This window comes from Hirundo rustica, chromosome 11, assembly GCF_015227805.2.
Source record: "Hirundo rustica isolate bHirRus1 chromosome 11, bHirRus1.pri.v3, whole genome shotgun sequence".
NCBI classification, from domain to species: domain Eukaryota; kingdom Metazoa; phylum Chordata; class Aves; order Passeriformes; family Hirundinidae; genus Hirundo; species Hirundo rustica.
The window spans coordinates 379885-406312 of record NC_053460.1 but is presented as its reverse complement, the minus strand read 5'-3'; the positions used below and the strand labels follow the sequence as shown (position 1 = coordinate 406312).

General features: G+C 51.8%; 1 protein-coding gene across 1 annotated transcript in view; it reads left to right on the top strand.

The window, feature by feature from the left end:
• Positions 1-26428, top strand: part of ZFHX3 (zinc finger homeobox 3) — a 137690-nt gene that overhangs the window by 40941 nt on the left and 70321 nt on the right. The window contains 2 exon segments of the mRNA XM_040075073.2: positions 14625-17368; positions 19345-19841. Coding sequence (XP_039931007.1) covers positions 14671-17368; positions 19345-19841 — 3195 coding nt within the window. The 5' untranslated portion in view covers positions 14625-14670.

Here is a 26428-nt window from a genome sequence, read left to right as displayed (position 1 = left end):
TGAGAAGGAAGGACCTGAATTCAGTTGAGGATGAGGGTAGGGACCCTGAGGAGAACCCTGGAGCTCAGAAAGCTGAGGGACATGCCTGTAGAAACCTATGGCTTATAAATCCTCTACTTAGTATTTTTATTGATAAACAGAGTGTACAGGGCTACTTCTCAGCCTCCCTTCCAGGCTGATCCTCTTGGATCAGCTGATGGAGAGTCAGTCGCTCAGCTTTTGATGCTCTAGAGGCTGGGCTGGATGAGTAATGATTCCTTTAGGCCCAGAGATATCTCCTTGTCCTGCTTACCCAGGTAATTACAACCTTGTCAGCGCATGCCATGGTGTGGCAGGGAGCCTGCTGCTGCTCCTGGCCCTGGGGGAGGGATGTGCGGGGAAGGAGTTTGTCTGTTAGACACTTGTTGTGCAAATGAGTTCATTCTTTGTGGCTGGGCACAGGGCAGCAAGGGAGAGGAAGGAGCCCCAGACAGACATGGTTCTGAGGTGCAGGCTGGGTGGTGGGGTGAAGCATCAGCCCCACAGCCCTGTGTGGGCACGGGCTGCACGTGGGTTGTCGCGATGCAGAGCGGTGTCTTTCTGCAGCTCAAACTCTTTCTTTTCCCCCATCTTTTCATGTATCCTCTGCCACAAACCTTTGAAGAAGGCCTTCATAATTAAGTTTTTCCCAATTGGGGTTTTGCTTTTGAAAGAAAAATCACTTTGCATTTGGGGGTTTGAATTTGAAAGAAAAATAAGGAACAATTTTCCCATTTAATTTCTCTTTGAGCTCTTTTTAAGTCACTTGGTATTTACCATACTGAATTTTCTCTTAAACCTCAGTTCCTGTTGCCCTATATATTGCCCCTTTTTATTTTTTTTTAAATTAAATCAAGCATGTACATTCTGTTACAGTACTAATTCTGCTCTCAGCATGGGCAGAGCGTGGTTAAGTTGGACCAGTGAGTCCTCGGTTTTCCTGAGGAAACTGTTAGAGAGTAAATGCATCTTCATTGGCCTGCAGTAATGAAGTTGCAAGTCTTGGAAAAGCTTCACATTGTTCCAGACTATTTTATAACTGAGAGATTTTTATTTTTTCCCATTTGGTAAAGGTGACCTCTCTGACTTCTGCTGCTGTCAGGAGTGCTGGCCGTGGTCACCGTACGTACGTAGTCACTCTGTGTTGTCCCTGGAGCACACGGGCATGGCCAGCAGTTGAGTGTGATTTAGGCAGGAGTGTTGCTCGTTCTGTTTGGAGCTTGGGTGAAGAGGAAGAAAGAAGCTGCCTTTGGAAATGAAGGCTGAATTTCAAGCCTCCTTTTCAAATGGGCTGTGATGTAGAAGTGGACAGTTTCTCCTGTCATTTTGTTCTTGCACCTTCCATTGCCGACTCCAGTGTGCACATCAGTTGAGTTGTTGAATCAGTTTCTTCCTTTCCTGCCCACATGCAGACCTGGTCGCAGGAGATGGATTTATCAGATACGGCTCAGCCCTGTTCTCTCTCTAAGGGGTTTGGCATGGAAAAGTCAGACTAAATCTTGCTGTAGAGGCTTTCCCTGTTCCCTCTGCCCAGGAGCCTGCCGGGGCCCTCACCTGTTGGAGAGCAGCCCTGTGTTTGTGGGGTTGGGAGCCAGCGCTGTCGCCCCTGGGGCTCTTGGAGCACATCCCAGCCTCTGCCTGTTCCAGTCTCCTCTCGCTCTATTGTGCACCTTCCCTTGCCCAGAGCTAAAACAAGGAGCCAAGAATTAATTGTTTTGTGTCGTTTTCCCCCTGTGTTGTGTTGTGGTCTGATCGGTATCTGGGCCCATTGGGCACTGGAGGCATTTGCTTCCCCCGCTAAGGAGAGAGCTGTTGGAGGGCTGAGCAGGGGCTCACAGTCCCTGCTGGATTGCAGGTGCTGAACAGGAGTGCTGTTCCAAGCACGGATGCCCAGGGTGTGGGTGGGAGGGCACGGGCTGCGGGCTTGTACAGGACGCGGTGCTGCTGGACGCGGGTTCGGCTGCCCTGGGGCAAGCCACGGGATCCTCTGCTGCTGGTGCTCCTGTCCAGTACCACGGGCTGCTCACTGCAAGCCATGTCCCCCTGAGTAGCTTAAGTAAACTTTCCGTGGCAGGAGGTGTGATCAGAGGTTAAATAATTAACATTTATTTGACATTTGTATGAAATTCACTGCCATGGAGTTTAGCTCAGTGCTGGCTGTAAAGGGTGAGAAGGAAGGAAAATGTGATGGGGTGTAGGGGAACCTGGGTGACTTAAAGGATTCCAAACTGGAGTGGAAATTATAATATTGGTGTTACTATAAGCCATGTCATTCATCCAACCTTACAGGTTCTAGAATGGTTCTGGAATGCTCTCTTGAACACAAGGCTCGTGTTCCAAGTCCGGACTTGGCAGGTGGAAAATGCAGCACTGCTGGGCGGCTGCAGTGGGTCTCTGTGGGATGCAAGGATCTGGGGATGCTGAGGGGGAAGCTTCTGGGTCACCTTTCAGTGTTCTGCCCTGCTGGGGCAGAGTGTGCTGGGGCTGGGGGCTCCCCAAGGACGGCTGGGTCTCGTGGCATCGGGAGCAGTGCAGTGGCAGCGCTGAGGCAACAGCGAGGGGTGCAGGAGATGAGGTTTTCATCAGCGTTGACCAAAGAGTTTTGGAGCTTCATGGCTTGTTCCTAATTAAAGGCTGGAGTCTGTGGGTGCTGTACTCGCGAGCTGCCGGGATGGCAGCAGTGGCCCTGGGACGGCCCTTTCATCCTGACACTTCACCTCTCTGTCCTTCTGCTTTCTTTGGAATGGCCGAGGCTGTCTCTGGGGGCTTTTATGTGGATGTTTTTCACTGCTGGGTTTCAGAGAAGCACTTGATCAGGAGTCCATGTTTCTAGTAATTATGCTTTGTGGGGACCCATTTCCTTATGCATTTAATAAGGCTCTGTCTTTCAGCTTGTGCTCGGCCTGAACTCTTGAGCAGGGGCCTTGCACGAGTGAGATGGGCATTAAAGTCTTTGATTTTCTGCAGGGCAATTACTGTGGCCGGGTGAGGAAGAGGAGGCCGTTCAGTGAGCCATGAGGGTAGAGGTGTTAAGACCCTGACATTAGTAATCAGTTCAGTGTTTCAGGTTCCTGAGTTCCGTGGCCGTTCACACCGTAGGGATCCCCAGCTGACCTGCAGGCTTTGAGCTCTGCCTGAAGAGACCTCTTCAAGGGAGCTCCTTTAACCAGATGGTTTGTCTTTGAGCTCTGCTGAAAAACTGGGTTCTGAAGATGAGAAAAAAATTCCCTTAGTGCACCTTCTAATTGTTCATTTAGGAGCAGAGCTCTCCTCCAGCTGGGAGGGCTCAGGGCTGCTGTAAAGTGCTAATTAAAAGTAACACTGATAATGAAAACAGATGTTTTCAAAAAAAGTAAGTGCTACTGGGGCCCCAGTCTGCTGTCCCTGCCTTCTCTGCAGGAGGAGAGTGAGTTGTGTCTTCAGAGCTGCAGGTCCATGGGCGCTGTGGAAGGGTGCCAGGTCCCAGGTGGCTCCTGCCGCATTGAGAACCAGGGATGGCTCTGGATAAAGCAGGGACGTCACCCAGCCCTGCGCCCAGCACCACCTCCCCCTGCAGAGGTGAGGGAGTAAGGGCAGGACTTGTATGGAGGAGTAGAACACAATTGTTTAAGGCACTGAATTGTTTTCTAGACTGTCATTCTGGAGCAGAAGGGGAAAAACCCTGATGGAAGATGGCTCATGGGAAGGGTGACAGGGAGGGAGATCTTCTCCCTTGTCTAGATTTTAAAAAGAAGGGGTTGTTTTAATCTTGTTTATAGCTGATATACTGATGAGCATTTGAAGAAGCAGCCCCAGCTCTCCAAGACCTCTGGAATAAGTTTCACAGGGCTCTACAGCCCATCACCAATGTTTGGGCTGAGAGGGGACAAATTTTAGAAGCTCGTGTCCAAGTCTCCAGCCTGTGAGGCAGCAGCTGTGTGGCATGACGTGCTTGCTCCTTGAGTGCTGGGTTCGGTTCTCCTGCCAGTTCCATCACTACCCTTCTCGTTGCTCTGCAAGTGAGCTGGACAGGTGTGACACCATCCTCAACATGTCCTGCAGTGCAGATGTGCAGGGGAAAGAGCAGCTGGGAAGGGAGGAGTTGGTTCAGCATGGAAAGATCAAGCGGTTGTGGAGGCATAAAAGTTTTTCCTTTCACCCTGAAAAACTTGGCAGGAGAGTTTTGGCTGACCATGCTTGTGGGAGAAGTGACATCTTTTAGAGGAGTGAGAGACACCAAGGAATAGGAGGATGAGGGAGAGACAGCGGGGTGGGTTATTCTGGTCCTGACAAGAGAACACATTTTAGGAGAAGGCGGAGGGGCCAGAGCATTAACCAGAAGCACTTTCTGTGGTCTTGTCTAGGCTGAGGCCAGTTCACAGTGAGGCTGCTGGTGTAAAATTTATTTTGCAGATGTTGCCAGTGATTAGTTAGAGAAGATTCAGTTGCACAGGAGCAGCCAGCCAGGGCAGTGGAGGTGGCACCGAGTGCTGCCTGCAGCCCATAGCAGTGGTCCTTGGGGTTAACAGTGAGATGGAGCTGTCAGAGCCTTGTCCTTACTGGGAGGTAATGGGACCCATACCCCTTAATTACTGCCCATGGAGCTGCTGACAGAACCCTGGAGCCTCAGCCCTTGTTAAACTCATTTTCAGCTGTCACTGGGCTGTGGTGGCAGTGGAGCCCCGAGTGTGTTACAGCCTCTGTTCTCTTCCTGAGGATGGAGGAGCAGTAGAGGCTTTTGCCAGAGCATATCCCATCGGGCAGTTTGGCATCACTTCCAGAGGCTGGGGCAGACGTGTTACTGAGTTTAATCCGAGAGAAACTATTCTGATATTTGAAACTGCTTCAGAATCAAAATGTTGCCTTTCTGTGTGCTGGCAGATCGGCTGCTGGCCCTGCAGACACGCAGTGGCAGGTGACAAGCTGCAGTGTGTCACCTGTTCTGAGGTACGGGCTGCACACACACACATGCCTGCTGGATCTTCCACGCTGAGTGTATCCAGAGTTCAGTCTTCTCAAAAAGAATTCCTAATGCATTGCCCAAGAATCTGGGTCCTGAAGGGATAAATTCTGTTAAATCTTGTTAAAAGGATGTGGGAAACTGTACAAAGTCCAGAGTAGAGGTAAAAGGAATTGAAATACTGAAGGAAATGTTTTGGAGTGGGAAATGGAGCTTGATTTTCAGCTGATCCGGAGGAGGACCCAGAACTGAAGTTCCAGGTGTTGTTGTTTGAGCACTGTTTTCCCTGGAATGGATGCTGCAGCAGGAAGTGTTCAGTGGCTGTGGGAGTAAGCCCTGATACGGCCGTGTGTGAGGTAAACAGATCAGGGCCTGTGTCTGGTGATGTGACCCTCTCCAGCCCGGGGTGGCTGGGCTGTGGAGGTGGCTTGGGGTCAGCGTGTGAGCACGGTGCGTGTGAAGGGTCTCACTGGGCCGAGGGGGGCTGCACACAGGTGATGCTCTGGCAGTTCTTATTTTGGTAAAAAGCTCAAGAGAGCGCTAGGAACACCTTGGAGGCACCCCACAATTACCATAATAAACAGTTTTATCATCTGCTTGGCAGTCAATAATGTGGCTTATGCTGCTTTAGTATCTGGCTGGTATTGATCACCTTAACAACTGTGCCACGGTCAGCTCCCGTTAACCCGTGCGCTGCCGGCAGCTCCGGCCGTCCTGCCGGGGGCCTCGGGCTCACCTGTCACCCAGGTGTGTGCAGCAAGGGACAGCAGCATGGGGCAAAGCCAGCCTTCAGTCGGAGCCTGACGGTGGGGTTTTGATCCAGGAGCGAGGGATTGAGTGCATATCCTCTGTATGGCGGGGTTTAAAATAAAAGGCTTGACATCTTGTTCCCAGTTTGCGCTCGGAGGAGTTTGGGCTTGAAGCAGTGTTGTGTGGTGCTCTGTTGGAAGGAGGGTTCCCTGAGATCCCTGCGTGCTCCCAGACTGCGGCATGTCCCGAGACAGTGGCCCGTGGAGAAGGAGGGCTGCTCTCTGCAGTGCCACTGTGATGCTTTACTGGGGCCTCGGGCTGCAAATGGCACCATGCACTGGACATCCCCTTGGCTTTGCCTGCCTCTGCTGGGACTGGCTGAGGCCCTGGCGTGCCGGCACCACTGACACCTGCCTGGCCTGTGAGAACAAACTGTGGAATGGGCACTTGCTGGGAAACAGCCGTGGCCCTGCAGCGGCTGCGGGCTGAGCTGGGGCAGTCGAGTGCTGCTGGCTCTACCAAAGGCACTGTCTGGGCTAAGTGAGCCCTTGGGGGTGCTCTGACAGCATTGCCTCCGCTTCTGGCAGTGCAGGCGGCAATTAGGAATATCAGGTTAGTAGCTGACTCCATTTTGGGAGGAAGAAAGATGATTTGCTCTCCGCATCCCGATGGGGCTTTGAGGAAGGATGAGACTTTCTGGGATTTGGTTGTACCTAGATAGTTGGGTCTTGTGGCCCAGTATTTCTCCTAATGGAATTTCCCATCATTTACTGCCCTGCTGATTCCTGATCAATGAAAATAAAATTGCATTGCCTCCTGAGAGGCTCCATGTATGGCTGCAGCCTCCAGCTGTGTCAGTTCCGGTAAGATAATCTCATCAGGCGTGCAAGAGGGTAATAGGAAATAAAAATAAAACCCACAATTAGCAAGAGGCCAGGCAGCCGAGTAACACTTTCAGTCCTGGAGGTCTGGAGACGTGCGCTTGGCAACTTCCTCCCCTCCGAAGGCGCCTGGGTCCCTGGCAGTGTGCTGCCGTGCGGTGCTCCCCGGGCACTCCCGGGAGTGCCGGCGGGTGCGTCGGGCACATCCTTTGGCACCCCCATTCATCCTTTGGCACCCCTGGATCTGCGCCAGCCCTCTCCAGTTGAGGTGGTTCTGAGGTGCACCGGGGATGTAGCGGCTGATGGAGGGACTGCGCGCTGTGCACATGGACAGCGTGAACTTGAGACTTTGAGCTGTCAGGTGGTCTGTGGGTGTTGACTCCTGATGGTTGCTGCAATCCGAAGGGGTTCTTTTGGCCAGATAAGGAACATGCTTAGGCTGTATGTGAAGTCTGGAGCAGGGTGTAGTTTTGGAAGCAGCAAATGTGGATGCTGTTGACAGGAGCACGGGACCACTTGGATCTGCTAAAAGTTAGCCCAAAGGTCACCCTAAATGGGGTGGTTTCCCAGTGATACCAGCAAGTTTCCTTACCCATTTTTTAGATTATCTTCCAGTGATATGGCTGTAGCTGGTGTTTATACTGAAACATCGATGGCTGGTGTGAGCAGATACCCTGGTGACCTTTGTGATGGGACTGCAACCCCAGTGTGTAGTTCTGAGCTGACGTACCAGCCATGGTGATGGTCTGAGCAGCCAGTGGAATGGTTACAGAATGAGCTAATACCTCTGAGCCTGCTCTCCCGATCCAAAGCATCGGCTTTCCCAAAGGGTGGGAAAGAGCAACTGAGCCCAGAATGTCGCAGTGAGTCTGCTTCCTAACAAGGACTGGATCCGAGCCCTGGCAGAGGAGCTCTGCATGACTGATGAGTCTAACTCTTAGCCTTGGCTTGGCCCTTGACACCAGTCTGGAGCGCACATGTTGTTTGGGTAAGCCCGTAGGAGGAAGGAGCCTTGGCAGGGTTTGTGGGTGAGTCCCTGCGAGTGCGGAGCCCAGCCTGGCAGCGGAGCAGCAGCTCTTCCGGCTGGGCTGCTGGGGGTTGCCTGTGTCTGATCCCAAAGCAGTGTGGCAAACTCGGAGCATTTCAGGGCTTCTCCATTCACAAGCATCACCAGGGGCTCGGTGAGGGCAGGCGTTGCCCAGTACAAGGTTTTGTGGATGTTTCTTCCCTCCTTGGAGGGAGACGGGGCCCAGAAAGAGGTGTGGTAGCTGGAACTGGCACAAGCCACTGGCCAGGCACTGGGGAGACAGGACAAGCTGCAGCGTGGCCGGGGGGGAGCACAAGCATGGCCTGCTTCCTGAGGCACTGGGGGAACCTGGGGGAACGTGGGGGACTGTGTGACAGGGTGAGGCAATTTGTCCTCAGCAGCTTTTTGATCAGTTTTGGAGCTGGATCAACAACAGTGCACTGAAAATGCAGACCAGATGCAAATGTAGTTAGTTATGCAGCAGCATAGGCTGAGAACACCATTTAACAAGATTGGGGGTTTGGAGCAAAGGGGTGAGTTGCAGAACAGCAGAATCGTGAGACATGTGACATTTTGAGACAAAACCTGGAACTTCTGTGGTGTCCTACTCAAGAGGAGAGGATCCTGCAGAACCTAAGAGCAAGCCCTGTGCCCTGGGAGCGTGTGAATGCCTTGTCATGTATGAGCTAAGCAAGTGCTTCAGTTTGCTGTGTAGAGAGAAACGTGACTGAAGCCAGTTTACCTCTGCTGCAAAATATTCTTAGTGCTGAGAATCTCCTGAAGGCATCAGCGCTCTTGTCGCCAGCTGCTCTCAGAAGGCCTTCTGGCCCTCCGTGGGATCGCTTCACTCTCAATGGCAGTGTGCTGAAGATTAGATAAGTATTTTTGTGTGTAGTGCAGTAGCTGGCTCAAAGGGATCAGCAAACTTGGAATAATAGTTCATAACAAAATGCCTTCTGCAAAGCTGCCTGATTTGTGTTACTCCAATTGGCTCAATTTTAGCTGGTGTGAAGGGCAGAGGGAAAAAATGTGGATAATACGGAAGTTTCACCTTTTCAAGGAGCCCCTTTCTCTCCGTTTCATGCCAAATGCTTGAGCCCTGCAGCTTTCAGCCCTGTTTTGTTCAGTGTTTCCTTTGCTTCCTGCTGCTTGAGAAGCTGTTTATGCTAATGATGCTGGGAAGATCTGAGGGGCCAGCTGTGCCCGTGGATGTGAGCCCGTGTCAGCCTGGCACCGTGGCTGTGCCAGGAGCACCCCTCCACGCAGCTGCCTTCCTGCATGGGAGGGCACTCCTGTCCTTGCAGGTGCCTGATGGATCTTCTCTTTCAGGAGGCCACTGTGTGCCACATCATCCCCTTCTGGGACCTTGGCCCCTTCACGATCCATGGGCTAGAATCCCTCAGAGGGGAAAGCTCATAGGGACTTCCACAGAGGGAAGATTTTTTCACTGGGAAGAGGTTCAGGCATTAACACAGGCTGCCTAGGGCAGTGGTGTACTCGCCGTCCCAGGGAGGGATTTAAAAGCCGTGTAGGTGTGGTATCTGGGGCCATGGGTCAGTAGTGGCCTTGGCAGTGCTGTGTTAATGGTTACATTTGGTGATCTTAAGGGTCTTTTCCAACCCAAATGATTATTCACCTCTAAGAATTCTTGGCTTTGTGGGGATAACCAACCAGTTTGTGAGGACTTGCAGCCCCAAGAGTCTTTGGAGCCCGTGGTCAATGTTGTTTGGCTGTGTCCTGCACCAGCAGGCAGGGCTGGCTTGTTAATTCTGCTCCTGCTGCAGAGGCGTTGAATGTGGCCATGTGTCCAGATGGAAACAGTCTGGCACAGAGCAGAACGCTGGAAGAAGTCAGAACTGAACTTGGGCTTTCAGTTGGTAAAACCTCACTGCAAAAGAGGAAGAGAGATGTGAAGTGTTCAGGATTTGGCAAGCCTGGTACCTTGCTCATCAGACCCTGTTTGCCAGCGAAACAACTCCACTGTGATATGGGTGTGTGCTAAGACACAGCTTGGTCTCGCTTGGAGAGGTGCAAAATATGACTTGCTGTGCGAAAAGGAAAAATTAGTTTGTAATTGCTTCATTAAAATGATGAACTTGGCAAATCAATATCAGTATTTTCAGGCTGGGTTTTTTTGGTTAGGAATTGCATAGGAGGAATCCCTAGGCACTGTGTTGTAAAATGCTGGCGGAAAAACCCCAGCTAGAAATCGTTCTTCACACTGTGCATCCATGTTCCCCATTATGCTCAGGTTTTGGCACGTAAGTACCGTTTTATCTTAATATTTCAAGTCTTGTTGCAGAGTTTTCAGCACTTCCTTAGGCTGGCAGGTATCTTGCTGCTTTCTGGCACCTTAATGAATGTGATAGAGCTGGGATCCGTGTCTTCTGTTTAACTTAAAAGGTAGAAGCATTTTACAGAACTGGGAATTGAAACTTTTGGTGTTGCCACAAGAATCTCCAGCCGGTGTTGCTGAGGAAATTTGAAAAGATTTTTCTATTCTAGGAAGTAACTCTTCACATATTTGTGTGATAGCAGCTGCTGTAGAAATCACATAAAGCGACAACGTGCTCCTGCCACCTTGTTTTACCCTCTTCTGTGACCATCCTGCTTGCCAAGCGAGGCATCGTGTGCTCACCTAATTGCAGGAAGTATCATAATTCATATGCATAAAGGAGCAAAATTAAAGTTGCTTTGGCAACATACGTTCTGTTCTTCCTTAATTTTGGAATTCTTGATCCTAGGCAATTATTTTTATCATGTCTTTCCATTTGCAATTTCCTAAGTGTTACCCGAGTGCTGTGTAGGCGAGGCAAGACAGAAAGTTTTGATGCTCCAGATCCATTGTGTTGCTGCTTCAGAGGGTCACGGTGACTGCCTTGCACCCCTTGCCTGGGCTCCTGCTCTTGGGAGCTTTCAGCATACCTGTTCCCAGGGATCTCCGAGGGCCTTCCCAAGTGATTCTGTGTTTCTGCAGCTGTGAAGCTGAGTAGGCTGCTCGCTCACCTTTGGTGTGTCCATCCCTAGTTTTCAGGCTGGAACAAGTGTCATCAAGAGTGCCACTGCTGAGACAGGAGCTTCTTGGCTGACCAGCATGCCACACTTGCCCGGCGTTGTCCTTGTGAGGGTGCTGCAGAAGGCCAGGCTGAGCATGCGAGCAGGGTGTGGGCAGAGCGTCTGAGCGCACCGTCAGTCCCGTGCCGTCCTTGTGCTCCCCCACCTCTGTCCTTTTTGGCTTTCCTGAGCCGCTGGCACCCTGGAGCTGACTGAGGGCCTGAGCCCTCCCTGTGCCTCGCAGCTGGGCAGAGGGAGGGCAGCCTGCAGGGACCGTGGGCCGGGTAATGGCTCTAGGTGTAATGTACCTGCTTCTGTCTTCCCCCTGTCCTCAGCGCCCTTTTTTCCATGGTGCCATGTGGGTCATTAGCTGAGGGAACAGTTTCTCACTGTCGCTCTCTCCTTTTGTTTTCCTCCTTCCTCATTGCTTCTAGTCTTGGTTTACTGCCAAACAGCCTCTTGTGAAAGGGCCGCCTAATTAACCCTGTGCTAATTAACAATTTAAAATTACACAGCACGGCTGTTCATATTTAATTCTCGGGAAGCCTGGGCAACAGCAGGAGCCCCCCCCTCCCTCCCGCTCCATCCCTGCTGCCCGCGCCGCTGCCAGTGTCCCCAGGGGAGGAGGCAGCCTGGTGCCGCGGGCTGGGGGTGCCCAGGAGCCCCAGCTTGCCAGCGGTTGCCAGGCGTTGCTGTAGGACCAGCCAGTCCTTGGTGGAAGCATTGCTGGAAGATGGAATGTCTGTCCCTTTGAGGACGGGGCTGAGGGCTGGCCGGAGGTGACGGGGGACGCAGGGGTTGACTCCACGCGTGTTTTGCGCGGCGTGGCTGCCAGCTGCCGGGCCTGGTGGCAGGAGCGCGGGGCACGCGGTGTTGTGCTGTCACCTGCATCTGCCATCCAGGCGTAGCTCCGTTCTGGGCCGCCGTGGTGCCACGTCAGCTCCAGGGGACTGCAAGATGTGCTGGTGCTGTGAGGAAGGGGCAGGGGCTGGGACGGGCCGTGGGCCAGAGGCAAGGTGGGCACGGCCGTGGTGGGATGTGAGGCTGCAGGAGGGACCAGGAGAGCCCTTCTTTGCCGCTGGGGCAGTGTGAGAGCGCAGAGTCGCTGGCACTCAGGCTGTTCTCTCTGTAACTGGAGTTCATTGATTTTACGGGAAACCATGTTTACAGACAGAGTGCTGATCGACCTGACGAGTTGACTTCTGCCTCCTTAAGTAAGAACTACCTTTTCTTATTGACTGGCTGATAAACAGCAGAGAGGGCGGCAGGGGGAGCGAATGGGAGGTGTGGAGCACACCACTGTCTGTCCATCTGAGCTCTCACACACTGTGTCTGTCCCCACAGGTGGCCTAGGGGCGGTCTGGGGTGCTGGGTGCCGGGCCCAATAGTGGACTAATAACTGCTCCTGTTTAGAGCCTGGTTTGCTTTAGCAAGGCAATTGCTGTTTTCAGTTTAAAGAGATGATACCCGCAGCTTCTGTGTGAGCAGAAACAAATATTTTCATGCCTCGTGCTCCCTTCAGGAACAGCTCTGATGGTGACTGAACCATCAGAAGACCTTGGGCTTGTGCAGGGGCTCAGCCTGTGTCCGGGGCTTGGGCTGGCCGTTTTGGCTCTGGATTTTTTCCATGCCCTGTAAGGGCTCCTCTGTGTTGAGGAAAGGGAGAGGAGAGAAGATTCCTTTGGCATAGCACATCTTGAGCTGGTTAACTTGGAGTGAGTGGGAGAGAGCTGTTAAAGCAAGCCAAGGCAGAAAAGCCCACCAATTAATTGGAGCGTGCGGGTCTGCCTGGCCGGGCCAGGCCGGGAGAGAGATTGGCTTTCCTGTCAATAAACAAGTCCCCAGTGCAGCATCAAAGCTGCAGTCCTTTATCAATCGCGGCCTCCTCTTCCCGCATGTTCCTGTAACTTACCAAGCATTTATTACATTGATTTTCCAATCAGGCTGTTAACCCTCCCGCCCCTCCAGCCCTGCTAACCCTTCCGGCCTGGCTGTCAGTCAGGCATTGCCTGCCAGTCAGGAGCTCTATGATGGCAGAAGCTGTGACCTTGGCTGTGTCTCACCTGGCTGTGTGTCCCGGGAGCTGGCTGTGCTGGCCCGCACAGTGCTCCACGTCTGAAAGAATTGGTAGCGTGTTGTCATTCAGCATGTTGTGCTTTGAGGTCGGCGTAGATATTCCTAAAACTTCACTTGGCACAAGTATCAGGCTTATGGAGGTTCTTTTTCCTCATTTCCCCCGAATGAATCTGTTTTGGTTTGATCTGGATTGCAGTTGCCAGTGCAGAAGTAGCAGTGAAAAGGCAGAGAGTAGGCGTGTTGTGGGAAGGTGAATGTGCAGCCTCAGCACAGAAGGATATGGGATCGGGGGTCCAGGGAGGGAGCTGGTGCAGTAGGAGCCATTACATGGCTGGAGCATATTTTAGGCTAGGGGAACAAAGCTGGCTGGCTAAGAACCCAGAGCCTTTTGGCAGCGGGATTCTGCTTTTCCTTCTTGTTCTGCTCAGTGCACCAGATTACTGTTACTGCAGAGCAAATCCCTGTTCCTTCCCAGTGCAACTGCAGAGGCAGCTGCCTGTGGCATCAAATCCAGAGCAGGTGGGAGTGGAGGTGCTGTGGAGGAATGTTGTGTGTGATCACATTGGGTGGTGTCTCCCTGTTGCACCTGCGTGTCCTTCTGCAAGCATCCTAGCGCATGGGCTTTCAGAGTATGACTTTGCCTTCAGTGGTAGATGTAAATCCTCTTCCTTGGAGCTTCACCAGAAGTCAAACGTAAAGAGAAGGTACAAACACATTAGAGAAGTCAGCAGAAGTGTGGATGGCTTTGTGTAGTAAAGGAAAATAAACTGGGAGATTGTGAAACCTGAAAAAAATGCTGATTGTCACTCAGTTTTCTTTTGCTTGAACTAATTCAGGTAGTTCACACAGTGCTGCTGTGGCACATCACTGGCTTTGTGACTGGTCATGCCTTCTCTGGCAGGTTTCCAGTTCTCTTCACACTTTCTGTATGAGCTGAAGAGCGCTCCATTAGGATTGCAGTATTGGAGCTGTTGGCCAGATGGAGCAAAAGGGTCACGATGACAAGGGGTCCTGGATGTCAGCCATGGTCAGCAGCCCAGGCCCGCTGACCGCCTGGCAGTTGGTGGGAATCCTCCAGTCACGTCGATTTGGTGGAATGGAAGTAGTGGGAAGGGTGTGCTCCTCTTCCCAGGACCTGCACCCGCTGTTTGTCTCCGGGGTGAGAGGAGGCAGTCTGTGCGCAGAGGCTGAGCATGGTGGGCTGACCACTTTCCAGTCCCCAGGATGCACCCTTGTCAGATCTGGAATTTCCTGTTTGGTTCCTCTCCTGACATCTCTCTGTTTAAACTCTGTCCAGAGCAGAGCAGTTATGTCTCCTGTGCACACTGAGCACTGTTAGGCCAAAATCGCTGCAAGTTGCTCACGTGGTCCGTGTCCCATTGAGGTGCACGTGTGGTAGCTCTGGGTCAGGGCTTCCCGAGCCATTAGCAGAAGGGTAACACCCAGAAAAATGGCATCTGCCTCAGGGGGAGCCAGAGAATATGAGTTCTACCAAGTTGTAAAGCCACAGAACTGTTTTGTTGTCCTATCTTGTTTCTGTCACAATCTTTCCCATGATGTTTTGTTTTCTGATGACCCAAGGCCTTGGGGGTGGCAGTGCAGGTCCTACAATCTTCCTGCTGGCTCCCTTTAGGAAAGATGTTAAGGGGGTTTTTGCCACCTTCCAGGCCCTTTCAGTTTGCCTCCTGTGTTGCTGCTGCCAACGTGTTTCCATTGCTCCTTCCCAGCAGTACCTTCCCCAAGGCTGGGCTCCCTGTCCCTGGAGCCCGTCTTGGCGCACCGCTTCGGTGCTGAGAAGCGGGGTCAGCAGCCCTTGTGGCGCGGGGTCTTTACGGGAGCACCCCGACTCACCTGCCTCTCCTTCTCTCCCCATCCGCAGGTCGGAGCCGTACCGGGTGCAATGAGCGCTCCGTGCCGGCCCTGCCATGGAAGGCTGTGACTCGCCCGTCATCCCTGGGAAGGACAATGGGTGCGGCATTCCTCAGCACCAGCAATGGACTGATCTCAACAGCGCCCACCTCCCTGACCCGGCCGGCAGCATGGAGCAGCCCGCGGCGGAGAGCTGCGGCCCCCTGGACAGCCTGAGGGTGCCCTTCCCCGAGCGCGTCCCCGAGAGCAGCGCGGCGGGTCCCGGCGCCGAGCCCGCGGGCAAGGAGGTGAGCTGCGGGCAGTGCACGGCCTCCTTCGCCGGCCTGCAGAGCTACATGGAGCACCGCTGTGCCGGCGCCCGCCCGCCCCCGCCGCTGCGGGGGGAGAGCGGGAGCGAGAGCAGCGAGGACGGCGAGGAGGAGAGCGACGTGGAGAACCTGGCCGGCGAGATCGTCTACCAGCCCGACGGCTCAGCCTACATCGTGGAGAGCCTCAGCCAGCTGGTGCAAAGCGGGGGCACCGGCGGCAGCGGGACTCTCCCCTCGCTGCTCCCGAACTCTCTGCCCAAGCAGGGAGAGCCCTCTGCTGCCGCTCCCGTCTACCCACAGATCATCAACACTTTCCACATAGCCTCATCCTTCGGGAAGTGGTTTGAGGGCTCAGACCAGGCCTTCCCGAATACCTCAGCCCTGGCGGGCATCAGCCCCGTCCTGCACAGCTTCCGCGTCTTTGATGTGCGACACAAAAGCAACAAGGATTACCTGAACAGCGACGGTTCTGCCAAAAGCTCCTGCGTATCCAAAGATGTTCCCAACAATGTGGACCTGTCCAAATTCGATGGCTTTGTGCTCTATGGGAAGAGGAAGCCCATCCTGATGTGTTTCTTGTGCAAGCTCTCCTTTGGGTATGTCCGCTCGTTCGTGACCCATGCCGTGCACGACCACCGAATGACTCTGAGTGAGGAGGAGCGGAAAATTCTTAGCAATAAGAACATCTCCGCTATCATCCAAGGGATAGGCAAAGACAAGGAACCCCTTGTCAGCTTTCTGGAACCAAAAAACAAAACCTTTCAGCACCCTCTCGTTTCCGCAGCTAACCTCATAGGCCCTGGACACAGTTTTTATGGTAAATTCAGTGGCATTTGCATGGAAGGTGAGCAGGCCCTCCAGGCCGGGGCGGCCAGTGGAGCTGAGCCGCCGGCAGCAGCGGGTGTCCTGGCCCCCAGTGCACTCCTCAACCTGGGTGGGCTGACCAGCTCGGCTCTGAAGACTCCCATTACCTCAGTCCCCCTAGGCCCGCTGGCTTCCAGTCCCACCAAATCCTCGGAGGGGAAGGACCCTGGGGTGGCAGGGGGGGAGAAGCAAGAGGGGGACGACCAGGACAGCCTCTCGGAAAAGGTGGAGCCAGCCGAGGAGGTGGAAGAGGAGGAGGAGGAGGATGTGGAAGAGGAGGAGGAGGAAGAGGAAGAGGAGGAAGAGGAAGAAGATGAGGATGATGAGGGTTGCAAAGGACTATTTCCAAACGAGTTGGAGGACGAACTGGAGGACCGGCCCCAGGAGGATGTTGGGGCTGTGGCAGGCAGTGGCAGCAGCAAAAAGGACCTTGCTCTCTCAAACCAAAGCATTTCTAACTCTCCCTTAATGCCTAACGTGCTCCAGACCCTGTCACGGGGCACGGCTTCTACTAGTTCTAATTCTGCTTCTTCCTTTGTCTTTGATGGTGCAAACAGGAGGAATCACTTAAGCTTTAACAATGAGGGCGGCGGAGCCAGTGTGGCCGAGGGCAGCAGGAGGCTGGACTTCATCGATGAAAGTGCCAATAAAGACAATGCCACAGCGCCAGAACCAAATGAGAGTGCAGAGGGCGAGGACGGGAGCTACATCTCCCATCACCAGCATGCTGGCCCCCTCTGTGAACTTGGGGGTGGGGAGTGCCCCTCGGGGAGCGGCGTGGAGTGCCCAAAGTGCGACACGGTCCTGGGCTCCTCGCGGTCACTGGGTGGCCACATGACTATGATGCATTCTCGCAACTCATGTAAGACGCTCAAGTGTCCCAAGTGCAATTGGCACTACAAGTACCAGCAGACGCTTGAGGCGCACATGAAGGAGAAACATCCTGAGCCGGGTGGCTCCTGCGTCTACTGCAAGAGCGGGCAGCCGCACCCGCGGCTGGCGCGGGGCGAGAGCTACACCTGTGGTTACAAACCCTTCCGCTGCGAGGTCTGTAACTACTCCACAACTACCAAAGGCAACCTCAGTATTCATATGCAGTCCGACAAGCATCTCAACAACATGCAGAACCTGCAGAACGGAGGGGGAGAGCAAGTCTTCAGCCACACCGCGGGGGCGGCGGCGGCGGCAGCTGCTGCTGCGGCAGCCGCCGCCGCCAACATCGGTAGCACCTGTGGGGCTCCCTCCCCCACCAAACCAAAAACCAAACCTACGTGGCGGTGCGAGGTGTGCGACTACGAGACCAACGTAGCGAGAAACCTTCGGATTCACATGACCAGTGAGAAGCACATGCACAATATGATGCTGCTTCAGCAAAACATGTCCCAAATCCAACATAACCGGCACCTAGGCCTCGGCAGCCTGCCGTCCCCCGCCGAGGCCGAGCTCTACCAGTATTACCTGGCGCAGAACATGAACCTTCCCAACCTGAAGATGGACAGCACTTCCTCAGATGCACAGTTCATGATGGGGGGGTTCCAGCTCGATCCCACCAACCCCATGGCAACGATGGCTCCATCTCTAGGTGAGGCTGAAGGGGTTTCCACCGTGTTCACGTGAGAGAGCCAGCCAAGGGGTCTGGCACCGTGGCCCCATGAGCTGCCTCTGTATGATGCTGGAGGATGGAGGCTGCACAGTGCAGATTTCTCATCTCTGTTCACCCAGAGCAGTTTTTCCTCGTCTTGTGGCTTTCTAGTACATTTTCCAAGAGTTTTCATAGGGAGTTAATGGAACAGCAGACACAAGTTATGGATGCCGTGGCGCTGAAAGTTCTTCCTCATTCTGGAAAGCATCCTAACTACAATGTTTCCTGAGAACTTCTCCTGGGTTTGGTGAGGAGTGGGAGTAGTTTGGTGCATAGCTTTGAGAGAGGGTGCAGTCACCTGCTGGCACTGCTAAAGGCAGGTGTATTTGTTCGCAGTTGGTTTGTTCCATATTGTGTTGCCTTGAGAAGACAAGGTAAGCAGGTTCGAGAGGGGTGGAAGGGCTGGTGTTCCTCTGCTGTCAGTGACAGATGGGATTGGAGGCTTTTGAAGCTCAGAGCCCCTCCTTACAGAAGCACGGGGCAGTTGTAATAAATTGGGAGTGTTTTAACTGAAGCTCCTAAAGTGAATGACAGGGCTTTGGATGTCCAAGAGCTGCCTGGAAAATAGTTTGTGAACTGTGCACTTGGTGGTTGCAGATCTCACTCTGAGGGTTGCAGAGGGAGGCCCTGCCTGTGTTAATAAGCACTTGACACCAGTTTGGCCCTTTTGACTTGGATATACACGCCGTGAGCTTTGTGAGAAGTGAAGCAGATCTTTCCTGTTCTTACACTTTGGTCCAAAACTGAGGAGAACACTAATAATTCAGAAGAGTCTCTGCTTTTGGGTTTTTCCTGCGTGGTGAGTTCAGGAGAGAGTGTCTTAAAGGCCATTTGCTTATCAGCAAATAAGTTGCAACACAGGAAATGAAAAGTTAAGGAAATAACACCTCTTTTTGATTAAGTGAGGAATTGTTCGCCTGGTTCCTTTCAATAGAATTGTTAAGCTGAGCTGTGATATCAAATCAAGGTAAAATAACCAAAAAGCTGTAGAAAGAGAATAAACGTCTTAAAAATGGGAAAAGGAGAGCAGAGTGGCACAGAGCTCCTGGTTTGTCTCTGTGCTTGTTCAGATTTTCTCTGTCTGCATCTCTCAGATGCTCTGGTGTGAGTAGGAGCCTGTTGTGCTCAGCAGCTGTGAGTGAGCAGAGTTGAGCTCTGGTTTGAAGAGTCAGCCTGGCAAACACAGGGTCCTCCTGGCTCTCCTTGACGTGCTCTCACACCCTCTTTATTGGGTTTGAAGTTGTTATCTTTACCTTGTCAAAACTGTCTTTAGAAGGTTCTTCACCGTTTTGAACTCTTGGTCAAGAGATGAGGTGTAGCAGTGCAGGAGTGGCCCTTCTCAGGCTGTTTCTGTCCCTGCCATGTTCCACACTGCTGCCAGCTTGTGATAGCAGTGTGGTGACCTCCCTGCGATGCGGCCGGCACCTGGGCTCGTGACTGGTGACCTTTGTTTTATGTGGTGGGGACTGTGCTTAGCTACTGCATGAGGTAGCATTTGCTTCTCCAGGGAGTCAAGAAAAAACAGAATGAAGCGTTAATGCTGTTCCTGAAATAGCCACAGAAACTTTCAGCGTGGTGCTATGGAATTCTTCATCCTATCAAAGTCTGTGGGGATTTCCTTGCTGCCTTTGACGGGCAGAGGGCTGGGTGATCCTTCAGCAAGAGGCTACCAAGGGTGATAGCAGTTGGTTCCCAGCCTTCTGTGCTGGCTGCAATAACTTTCTTCTTCCGCTCTGGTGCAGACCAGCAACACAGAGGAGTGGGCAAAGGGAGACACAGCTGCGTGTGGCCTCGCTCTGTGTTTGTGGCGCTGTACGCAGGTGGCACTTGGGAGCAGCTTATGTTCTGTTCCGTGTTTATCTTCTGGCAAGAATTCAGCCTTTCTGACCTCTTCTTCCCCTTTCTTCTTTGTGCAGTGGGTGGCGAGATCCCGCTGGACATGCGGCTGGGTGGTGGACAGCTGGTGTCCGAGGAGCTCATGAACCTGGGTGAAAGTTTCACGCAGACGAATGACCCGTCGCTGAAGCTCTTCCAGTGCGCTGTGTGCAACAAGTTCACTACAGATAATTTGGACATGCTGGGCCTCCACATGAACGTGGAGCGAAGCCTCCCCGAGGACGAGTGGAAGGCGGTGATGGGGGACTCGTACCAGTGCAAGCTGTGCCGCTACAACACGCAGCTCAAGGCCAACTTCCAGCTGCACTGTAAGACGGACAAGCACGTGCAGAAATACCAGCTGGTGGCACACATCAAGGAGGGGGGCAAAGCCAACGAATGGAGGCTCAAGTGCGTGGCCATTGGGAACCCAGTCCATCTGAAATGCAACGCGTGTGACTACTACACCAACAGTCTGGAGAAGCTACGTCTTCACACCGTGAACTCGAGGCACGAGGCCAGCCTCAAGCTCTATAAGGTAAGGGTTGGCTTTGCTTCATCTTCTTTCATTTTCCAAGGAACATCTTTGTTGAACCACAGTGGACTGTGACCCTTTGGAGATGAGCTGCTGAGAGCTCTCCATTGGTACCTGGTCTCTCTTCAACCTGTGTTCTGTTAGTGACTCTGGTTGTCCAGGCTTCAGACCAGTAGATGTTCACATCACAGTGCTTTGAGGGGGCTTGTGTGCCTTGTGGCACAGCAGCTGTGATACTCTGCACAGAAGTTGAGCAATCACTGTTAGAAAAGTTGTGCAAGGTGACATTTGCCTGTGGTTTGTTTGTCACTTTGTGTCGCTTGAAGGCTTTCGGTGTGCTCCGTGTGCTGGTCCTGGCGCTGCAGTGCTGCTGTGCTCTGTGTCGGTCAGCGCTGGGAGCTGTAGGCAAAGCACTGCTGGGTGCGGGGCGAGGGAGGAGGAGGCTGGCAGAGGAGCCGTGAGCGTGGCCCTGCACCTTGGAGGCATTGCCGGTTTCCATCCACGGCGGTATTTGGGCTGTCACTCCCAGCTTGTTGTCTTTACTTCTCCTCCCACGCCCCCTCGTTCTGCGTTGTCTTTCTAACCATTATAACCATCTTCTCTTTCCTGTCTCATTCGTCTCGTCCCAGCCCCCTCCCCTTGCTGGCCCAAACCCTGTGGGCTGTAACCCAAGAGGAGCTCCGGATACAGTAAATAGTCCTTTCACTCGTGCAGCAGAATTGCTCCAGACGTTTCTATTGATTTTCACTGGACTTAAAGCTTCACCTTTTTCTCTAATCATCCCATAATAGCTTTAGTATGAACAATCAGGTACGAATTGCCATAAATCTCAGCAGCCGCATCCCCTCCATTCACACGTGTTCTCCTGCTCATTGTCTGCTCATTCCTCACAGGTTTTTCTGTATTCTTTCTGTTGTCATCCTTTTCTTCCTGCTTTCCCCCAAATATGCTGAGATTTCTTTATATACACGCAGAGTGTACTTTGCACCTTTCAATTATTTTTTTGAAAACTTCTCTTTATGTAACGGGAATTTAAGACCTGACATTGAGCTCTATAGTACCCACCCACAACAAAGTGTAGACATATTTTCAAAACTCGTGGATTTTTCCTAGGAATTAACAGTTCCAACAAATTCAGGAGGAAGGCGATAACCAGGAGCATCTTACCTTGAGCTGTGGTTGTTGTACCTACCTGGAACTGGCGGGGAGCTGCTCAGAGCAGCGTTGTGTTTCTGAGCTCGCTGTTGAGGCCGGGATGGCTGCGACAGCGATTCTTCCGTCTTGAGCTGGGATCCAGCCTCACCCAGCAGAGTCTGGCTCTGGAAATGACCAGGTCTGCACATACACCTCTACTCTCTGATGTGCAGGGGACCTGAGGGAGTGACACAGCTTGGAAACTGGGGGCAGGAGAGTCCCCACGAGGCTTCAAGAACCCAGATGACAGAACTGAATCTCCTCTGTGGAGATCAGTTTGGGGTACAAGGGAGTTATTTGAAAGCTGTATTATGACTTTTTGCACATAATATTGTTCCTTTAAGTACACACTGCAAAGGTTTAAAAGTTTTTTCGCTATCCAGGCCCTTCATCTACAGTGGGTTCCAGGGGGAAAAACAGCTGGGGCTCTAGAATTCTCTCACTGAGGGGGGGAAAAAAGAAGAAAAGGAAAAAAACTCCCACCAGCATTGGGGGACTGGCATAGGTTCTTGTAATAAGGATTCCTAGGATGTTTTCCTTGGGCAGGCAAAGAGGAATTGTCAGTTTTCAGGTTTGTGAGAGGCCTGGGCAGGCTCAGTGCTGCTACAGCCCTGTGTTGCTTCTGACACAACAGCAGTGAAACCCCAGCTGGAGGATAACATGTTTCAGAGTAATGGATTCCTTTGGAGTGCTCCATATTTTGTCCTTGAAGTATGGTAGGATTAAGGTTGGAGCAGAGGTTGGTGGAAGGCTGGATTCACGGTGTCTTGCTTCGGCACAGCTGGAATGAGGGATTGATTTAACAGAAAAGGCTCTCTCTGGAGCAGGCGTGGATCAGACAAGAGCAGCAGGGCTCTCTGGTCCCTGGCACAGCTGTAACGCCATGTCTCTGCTGATAACTGAAGGGATGCAGCAGCACGGGGGGGAGTTCACAGAATGGTTTCTCTTCTCTCAGGCCTTGGTGTGGTCTGCAGTAAATTGAGATTGATTGGATGTTATTTTTCCTCTTGCTAATGTAATCCATTAGCCTGGCACATGCATAATCAGTTTAGAGCACAGTTAACTGGATGTAATCGAGTTCTTCCCTGCCTGCTGGAGAAAATCCTCTCCAGATGCTGCTGGGTGAGAGCACACACTGGGCTTATCACACACAATCCTCCTTATTCTGCTGCTTTTGCCATTTTTTTCTTAAATCACATGTTATTGGCTGCTTGCATGCCCAAGTGCCACTTCTGCCAGTGTTACTTGCTGCCAGAAAATGTGATCTGGAGACACTGTCAGTCCGCAGTCGGGTGAATCTTTCAGTCTTGTCCTGCAGCACTCCCGGTGCCAGGGGAGGAGGTCTGGTCTTCTGCTGCCATCTTCGTCCTGCGCATCGCAATAGCTGCTGTCAGGCCTCTTCCCTGTCGGGGGTAAGGGGAGAGGAATGGCAAAAAGCTGGAAGGGTCCCGTAACCTTTCCTTTGTTGTTCCGTTCTCCCAACTCCTTGCTGTCCCCCTAAAATTCTGTGACTCAAGTGGAAATCCTGTTGTTTATCTGGCACTTGCTGGGGGAATGTGGTGCCTGTGCCTCTTCTGTGACTGCTGACCACCTTGGGTGACTGAGGGGTTTATACCCTGAAGAACTCCCTGGAGAGCAAGAGCGCCATTGTCAGTGCATGGCATTGCATTTTTGAGATGGATGCTGTGGCTCCAGGTAGATGGTGGGATTGAAGACCCTTGCTCCCGGAGCTGGGACATGGTGTGGCCTGGGCTGGGTGCCAGGGCGGTTGTGAGCAGAGGCAGAGACAAGTGCAGCTCCCTGGAGCATCAGCCAGGGCTTGTCTCCTGGTGGCCGCAGAGCTGGGCACCGGGTGGAGCAGCGGCGTTCCACACATCTGGAAGAGGCTGGGCACGAGTTCCCAGCAGCTACTGCACAGGTGGAGTTTCCAGAAGGAATTAATCTGCTTGAGAAGGAGCCAGGTTTGGACATTTCCTACAACTTCCTGACAACTTCTAGTTCAGAATGTGCAGCTCAGAAGTTTAAACAAAGAACTACTGAAGAAACACACTGCTGGCCAGACTGCCAGCAAGTGCCTTCAATGAGTTCATTCAGTGTCTTCCTTTTCAGTGTTTCCAAGTGCTGAGTTCACTTTTTTAGGGAGTAGGGAGTCTGAAGGAGGGGGTTTGGGTTTCATGGTGCCATGCATAGAGGCCCTTTGTTAGCTAGAGCTGCAGAGCGTGCAGGAGAAGGACTCTTTAATATCAGGGCTCGTGGTTAGTGGTGATGGCACCGTGGATCTGTGCTGACTCGGACAGAAGCGAAGCTGACCTGTGGGAAGGGAAGGGAAGGGAAGGGAAGGGAAGGGAAGGGAAGGGAAGGGAAGGGAAGGGAAGGGAAAGGAAGGGAAAGGAAGGGAAAGGAAGGGAAAGGAAGGGAAAGGAAGGGAAAGGAAGGGAAAGGAAGGAGGATGTGCAGCTGCACACCCAGCAGAAGGCTGCAGCTCCACACATCATGCCTCTCCCACAGGAGCTTGTGTCTCCTTTGCTGGCCACAGGATTCTCAGGGAAACTTGTTGGAGAATCCCCAAGAAGTTTTAATCCCAGAGGATTCAGGGAATATTCTATGAGATGTAGTTATAGAATGATGATAATGTATTCAAATTCAATGACCTTCCGTGATAGAACCAGGCAAAAAGAGAACCTTCTGTAATAGTAGCTAACTTGGAAGTTAAAATTATGTGAAAATGGGTGAGGTACTGTTGGATACAGTAAAGGGTGTGATGTGTGTGGGTCACAGAGGAGTTACCAAAAAGAACCTTAGGTGCTTGTCTTAAATGTAACAGCCCCTGAGAAAACAGAGCGGGGGGAACGTGGCCAAAGCCCACAGAAAGTCCAATGTGATCAAATAGGAAAGTATTACACATGGAGGCAGGGAAAGAGAGGAAGGCCTGTGTCACAGGGAGGGGAAGGAGGAGAGAATTCTTCTCGTGTGTTTAAGAGCAGAATTGAAAGGTAGCTCTGTACGGAGGATAAATCCTGAACGGTGGTCTCACGTGGAGGAGCCGTGAGGGAAAAGTGTCTGACTTAGCAGGACTCTGCTCTGAGGAGTGCTGGAGGAGCCCCACAGGACGGGGCAGAGGCTCCTGGCAGTAGTGTGGGCCAGAAACTGCAAAGCATTAAGTCAGCAGATTGATAGAAACTGTAATAGAAAAGTCCTAGGAGGCACATGGATTAGGAAGGGGAAAAGCAGACTTTTGGAAGAGAGGTTCTTGAAGCACTGTCAGTTGTTTGAAGGAGGCTACAGGCAGGGCTGGGCTGGGCTGGGCTGCAGGGACAGGGGATTCCCAGGGTCTTTGATAAGATTCTCCGTGGACAAACTGGAAGGATAACGTGTTTCAGAGTAGGGCTTGGCCCAGGCCAGGGCAGGGGTAGGGAGGTGAAGGATGAGAAACAGAAGGTAAAATAAAAACTAATTTTCCAGGATGGAGAAAAATTATTGGAAATATACAGGGGGGTTCTGTATTTATAAGTGATCCAAAAATGGAGTTAAAAGCGAATTTAGAAATCAGCTATAAGGTAAAAAGAGTGGACCACTTAGCTGTAAACCTGTGAGATTTACAGAAGGGCTTCACAACATGAAGTGATTTCACAGGAAATGATTGATGATGGAATTTAGTGTTACAGTGTTAGAGGGATGGGGGGCAGACAGCCCTTCTGGAGGGGGGCTAGGCTTCCTGCTTCCCCACATGTTTTAAAAAAAAAAAAAAAAAAAAGGTTAAAGTTGTTCTTCCTGCAAGCAAGATGTGGGATTGTTGCCAGTCTTTCTGAAGGCATTGCCTCAGTGATCAGTGGTATGCAGAAAGGCGAGGAGATAATATGTGGACTGTGTAAATCCTCACTTTGTCTGATGGTTCAATACTGCGTTCAATTTAGGTTGTTTTAGGAAGGCTTAAAAAAAAAACAAACCCTAGAAGATACCAGAAAGAGTTGCAGGAATGGCAGATGGCTGGAATGACTTGGGTAAAGACCACTGGCTTCGGACTTGGCTTGACACAGGAATTCAGGGTGGAGGAGAATTTCATAAATTTCAGTGCTCTGGAAATTGCTGGTTTAATAAAATGCTGCTGCATTTGGATTGGTGTGAGTTAGTCTTGCCATAATTCTGCAGTAGGGTCAAGCTGAGAGTCTTCTCATCCCATCACTTGGCTGACAGGAGATGTTCCCTGTTGGACTTCAGCGTAGGAAGGCTCTGGGGACCAGCCCAGGGACCTGCCGGAGAGCTCCATTTGGAGCTGCCAGGAGCTGGGCTGATGCAGTTCTGAAATACCCAGATGATGTCGTGGGCAAAAGGAGACGTGTTTGGGTTTTGATTTTTATCACAAACTTCCTCCCATCTCTGCCTTTTAAGGTTCTGGGGGTAAAGTTGCTCACAGAAAGTCTGTCATGCTCATTAGGAGATTTAAAGCTCTATTAACCTTTGATTTACTTGCTGTCTGCCTTCAGTGTGTTTTGGCTTTGTTTTTGCAAGTTTATCTCTTGGAATACAGATGCAGCGTCAGAGCTCTGAATTACACTCTTGAGCAACACAAATTGTGCCTGAAGCCCATTTAAAGTACAGCATATGAGGGACTTTGAGCTGATTTCCTATCAGGTTTGAGACAAATTCCAATGGCAGCTTCCCAGCAAGGGAAATAAATGCTCGTTTAGGTCTCCCTACAAAGTTGTTTTTAAAGATGGTCTCCAAAACCTTCAATTCAAATCTGCATCCTCTAGTTTTGGATAAACTTGTAATGAAAGGACCTTACGAACTGCCAGTGTGAGAAGGACGGACCCTTAGGATCCACTACCTTTGGTCCTGTTGGGATTGACAAGTATTTTGATGTAAAAAGCTTCCCCTATCAGTTTAACCCTTTGAGACACCTCCCTCACGGGGGTTGCCCGTTCCTCTGAGTGACAGATTTCTCCGTGGTGTCACCCTGGCATTAAAAGACGTCTTTACCTTCCTTTAGGTATTGAATACCAAAGTCTGTTAGTACAGGATCACAGAGCTTTTCCTCTCTCTGCGCTGCTCTTTGAAAGGGTTGGAATCAGAACTGCTGAGAGCACACAGCATTGCTTGCTCTATGTTTTATTTATGGGCCTCTGTCACTTAGGTTTTTCTTTCAAGTTTTCCAGTAAGTGCTGAGCCATGTGCAGCCAGCAGCTTAGTAAAGAAACCAGCCTGTAAAAGCAACGTAAATAACAAAGGAGTGAGAGTGCAGCTGGAACAGGAGCCCTGGTCACACGGTAGGATCCAAGAGCTCCCCAAAACATGGAGCTAAAACCCCTCTGTCAGACAGGGTTTAGAAATTCAAAATATTTGTGTGAATGGGCTACAAAACCCAACTAAACAAACCAAATACAAGGAAAAAAAAT